Source organism: Solanum stenotomum, chromosome 5, assembly GCF_019186545.1.
Source record: "Solanum stenotomum isolate F172 chromosome 5, ASM1918654v1, whole genome shotgun sequence".
Lineage (NCBI taxonomy): Eukaryota > Viridiplantae > Streptophyta > Magnoliopsida > Solanales > Solanaceae > Solanum > Solanum stenotomum.
Window position 1 is genome coordinate 38,009,696 of NC_064286.1, and position 3,937 is coordinate 38,013,632.

The 3,937-nt window shown below is 40.5% G+C and overlaps 1 protein-coding gene across 1 annotated transcript; it reads right to left on the reverse strand.

Moving 5' to 3' along the window:
• Positions 1 to 2,638: 2,638 nt before the first annotated feature.
• Positions 2,639 to 3,322, reverse strand: LOC125863917 (uncharacterized). Its single transcript, XM_049543889.1, has 2 exons — positions 3,047 to 3,322; positions 2,639 to 2,953 (listed from the first exon to the last, which is right to left on the reverse strand). The coding sequence occupies exons 1-2, from the start codon at positions 3,320 to 3,322 to the stop codon at positions 2,639 to 2,641; spliced, it is 591 nt and encodes a 196-aa protein (XP_049399846.1).
• Positions 3,323 to 3,937: the final 615 nt, after the last annotated feature.

A 3,937-nucleotide genomic window follows, 5' to 3' on the forward strand; every position in this document is an offset into this window, starting at 1 on the left:
CAGTCAGTTCTGTTGGCATTTACGGGCTTTTCAAGAATTTACTTTATCTCGCGATTCGACACTTCAACTTGCCCACTTGACTTCGGATGATATGGGGTTGCTATGTTGTGATGAACACCATACTTCTCAAGCAATGCCTTAAACAACTTATTACAAAGGTAAGAACCTTCATCACTTATGATTGCCCTTGGTGTACCAAACCTGGAGAAGATATTCTTTTTCAGGAATGCGGTGACACTCTTTACTTCTTTGTTTGAAAGCAGGACTGCCTCCACCCCTTTCGATACATAGTCAACCGCAACTAGAATATACTTCATACTATTCAAACTCACAAAAGGACCCATGAAATCAAGGCCCCAAACATCAAAAAGCTCAATCACTAATATTGGGTTCATGAGTAGTTCTTGCCTTTTCAAAATTCCTCCTTCGTGTTGGCAACAATCACAAGACTTGGCGAAATCATGAGCATCTTGGTGGATGGTAGGCCAGTAATACCCACTGCAAAATTTTATGGGCAGTTCGGATACCACTATGATGCCCACCAACAGGCAATGTATGACACGCCTCTAGTATACTCATCATCTCAACCTTAGGCATATAGCGATGAATAATCCCATCAACACAAACACGAAACAAGTAAGGCTCATCCCAAAAGAATTTCTTCACATCAGACATGAATTTTTTTCTTTGGTGGAATGACAAATACAACGGAACGAAATCACTTGCCAAGTAGTTAGCAAAATCTGCGAACCAAGGGATGAGATCATAAGAAGTAGCCAATACTTGTTCATCAGGGAACACATCATTAATCTCAACTCCAACCTCAAACTTGACCATAGAGTCTTCCTCTAATCTGGACATATGATCAACAACCTGATTTTTTGTTCCCTTTCTATCCTTTACCTCAAAATCGAACTCTTGCAACAAAAGCACCTATCTAATCAACCTTGGTTTTGCATCCTTTTTAGCCATTAGATACCTTAATGCAGAATGGTCAGTATGCACTATGACCTTAGTACCAAGCAAGTAGGACCTAAATTTTTTGAATGCGAAAACCACAACAAGGAGTTCTTGTTCATTCACAGTATAGTTCTTTTGAGCCACATTCATAGCTTTGCTAGCTTAGTAAATAGGATGAAGAATCTTCTCTCGCCTCTATCCTAAAACTACACCAAGCGCCACCCCACTCGCATCACACATCACTTCAAATGATTGTCCCCAATCCGGTGAAATAATGATAGGTGTCGAATACAACTTTTCTTTCAAGTCTCCAAATGCTCTCAGACAAGCATCATCAAAATCAAACTTATACTCTTTTTCGAGTAACTTGCACAATGTGTGTGCAATTTTTGAGAAATCTTTTATGAAACTCTGGTAGAAACCTCATGCCCAAGAAATCTCTGAACACCTTTTACAGAGATGGGTGGTGGAAGCTTTTCTATTACCTCAACTTTGGCTCTATCAACCTCAAAACCTTTATGCGAAATCCGATGACCCAGAACTATACCCTCTTTTACCATGAAGTGGCATTTTTCCCAATTGAGCACAAGTTTGCACTCTTCATATCATTTTAGTACCTCGATCAGATGCATCAAACAACCATCAAATGAGTCACCAACCATAGAGAAATCATCCATAAATACCTCAATCGTGTCCTCCACCATATCTGAAAAAATTGACATTATACACCTCTGAAAAAGTGGTTTTCTCTTGGTCTTTCGGAGCTATGGAGATTTGATTGTACCCCTAATACCCATCTAGAAAACAATACCAACCATTACCAGCGAGACGATCTAGCATCTGATCCATGAACGACATTGTGAAGTGATATTTTTCAGTCCATGCATTTAACTTGCAATAGTCCATACACACTCTCCATCCAGTCACCGACCTCATTGGAACAAGCTCATTTTTAGCATTGGGAACTACAGTGATTCCTCCTTTCTTTGGCACACACGGGACTGGGCAAACCCAACTACTATTAGCAATTGGATATATAACTCCAACATCTAACAATTTAATGATCTCCTTTTTCATAACCTCTTGCATAGGGTATTTAGTCTCCTTTGATGCTCAACACTTGGCTTGCTGTCCGACATGAATTGGATTTTGTGAGAAGAAATGCCTGGCGGTATCCCAATAATGTCTGCAATAGTCCATCCTATAGCCCTCTTAAACCTCTTCAGTACAGATACCAAGTCCTCTATTTGCTCTTCGCTCAAATCAGCAACAATGATTACTCATAAAGTGCTATCTTTCCCAAGAATACATACCTCAAGTGGGATGGTAAAGCCTTGAGTTCCAGTTTTGGAGGCTCATCTACAGACGGTTTTGTCAGTGGGTAGTCTCAATTCTTTATATCTAACTCTAATCTTTTTGGTTTGGAACAAAATTCGAACCTATCAAGTACGACAACTAGCTCATCATACTCATCAATACCATCACTGTCAAAATTCATCATCACCACTGCTAGCACATCAACACCTAACCTTTCCTTAATGGATACCTAGATTCTTGCCTCACAACGTGATTCACCACAGATACTGATTTAAGATCACTTTTATGTTTCATAGTCTTACAAATGTTAAAAGTTACCTCCTAATTATTTAATCGGATCTTCATCTGCCCTCTCTCCATATCAACCAACACATGCCCAGTAGCAAGAAATAGTCTCCCTAAGATGATGGGAATCAACCTCATAGTCTAAGATCACAAAGTCCACCGGAAAGATGAATGACTCTACTTTCACACGGACATCTTGCAACACTCCAATGGGCCTCTTCACAGTTCTATCAACCATAAGTAAACGCATCGCAGTCAGTTTTGGAGCTCCTAAACCCAACTTCTTATAAATTGGCAATGGCATCACATTAATGCTAGCACCCAAATCACACAAGGCCTTTGCAAAATGCAACATACCGATGGTACAAAGAATGGTGAAAGCTCCAGGATCCTATTTCCTTTGCACAAGTGACCTAGTAGCAATAGCACTACAATGTTGCAACCTCTCATCATTCTTAAAACTGATAGCCCTTTTTTGGGTCACCATGTCCTTCATTAATTTTGCATACCCAGGCATTTGCTCCAAAGCTTCTATCAACAGAACATTAATGGAAAGTTGTTTCAATATTTCTATAAACTTGCGGTATTTTCCTTCTTTAGTCTTTTTCACCAACCTCTGTGTAAAGGGAGGTGGAGGTCTAGGCATGGGAATAGCTTTTTGGGTTACCTCTGCTTCTTTCTCTGTGTCAATTGTCGAATCTTCAGTAACCTCAATCTCATCCTCATCCTTTTCTATCACTCTTTCAACCTCGGATGGCATAGGGGGTTAATGGTCTTCTTTCCTCCACGAGTAGTGATTGTCATACAATGCACATCATTTTTTGGATTCTGGATGGTGTTGCTAGGAAGTGTGCCAGGCTGACGTGGGTTCACAGTGGTGGACAACTGACTAAACTGCTGCTCAAGATGCTTGATTGACACTGCATGGGTATCAACTTTTTGACCGATTCTAGATAAGTCATTTAGCATCTCTTTCACATTCTTGTCAGTTGCATCAAACCTCTTCATCATCCTTTGCATCATATCCTCAATGTGAGTCATACTAGTACCAACCTCTCTATTACCAGGGGGACGTAGGGTCCAACCTTATCATTTCTATTGCCATAGTTGTTTCGGTTGTAATTGTTATCACGATTGTAGTTCCTATCCCAGACATAGTTTCCCTCACGGTTGTAGCTGCCATAGTTCCAACCTTGGTTTCTTTGACACTGGCGCCAATTATCCGAGTTGGAACCTTGGGCGTTGGTTCGGAAACCCCCAGGGTTACCAAATTTGCATCCTGCTCATAGTAACATTCCTCAACTGGCAGTGGTGGAGTTCTAGTAAGATAATTTACCGCATTCACCTTTCATGTATTTCCACTCACATGCGTCAA

Excerpts from the sequence above, each read along its gene's own strand:
- LOC125863917 (XM_049543889.1), bottom strand. The coding sequence starts at position 3,322 with ATGCCATCCGAGGTTGAAAGAGTGATAGAAAAGGATGAGGATGAGATT. Across the intron at positions 2,954-3,046 it reads CAAAATTAATGAAGGACATG|GATCCTGGAGCTTTCACCAT; the intron begins GTGACCCAAAAA and ends CAAAGGAAATAG.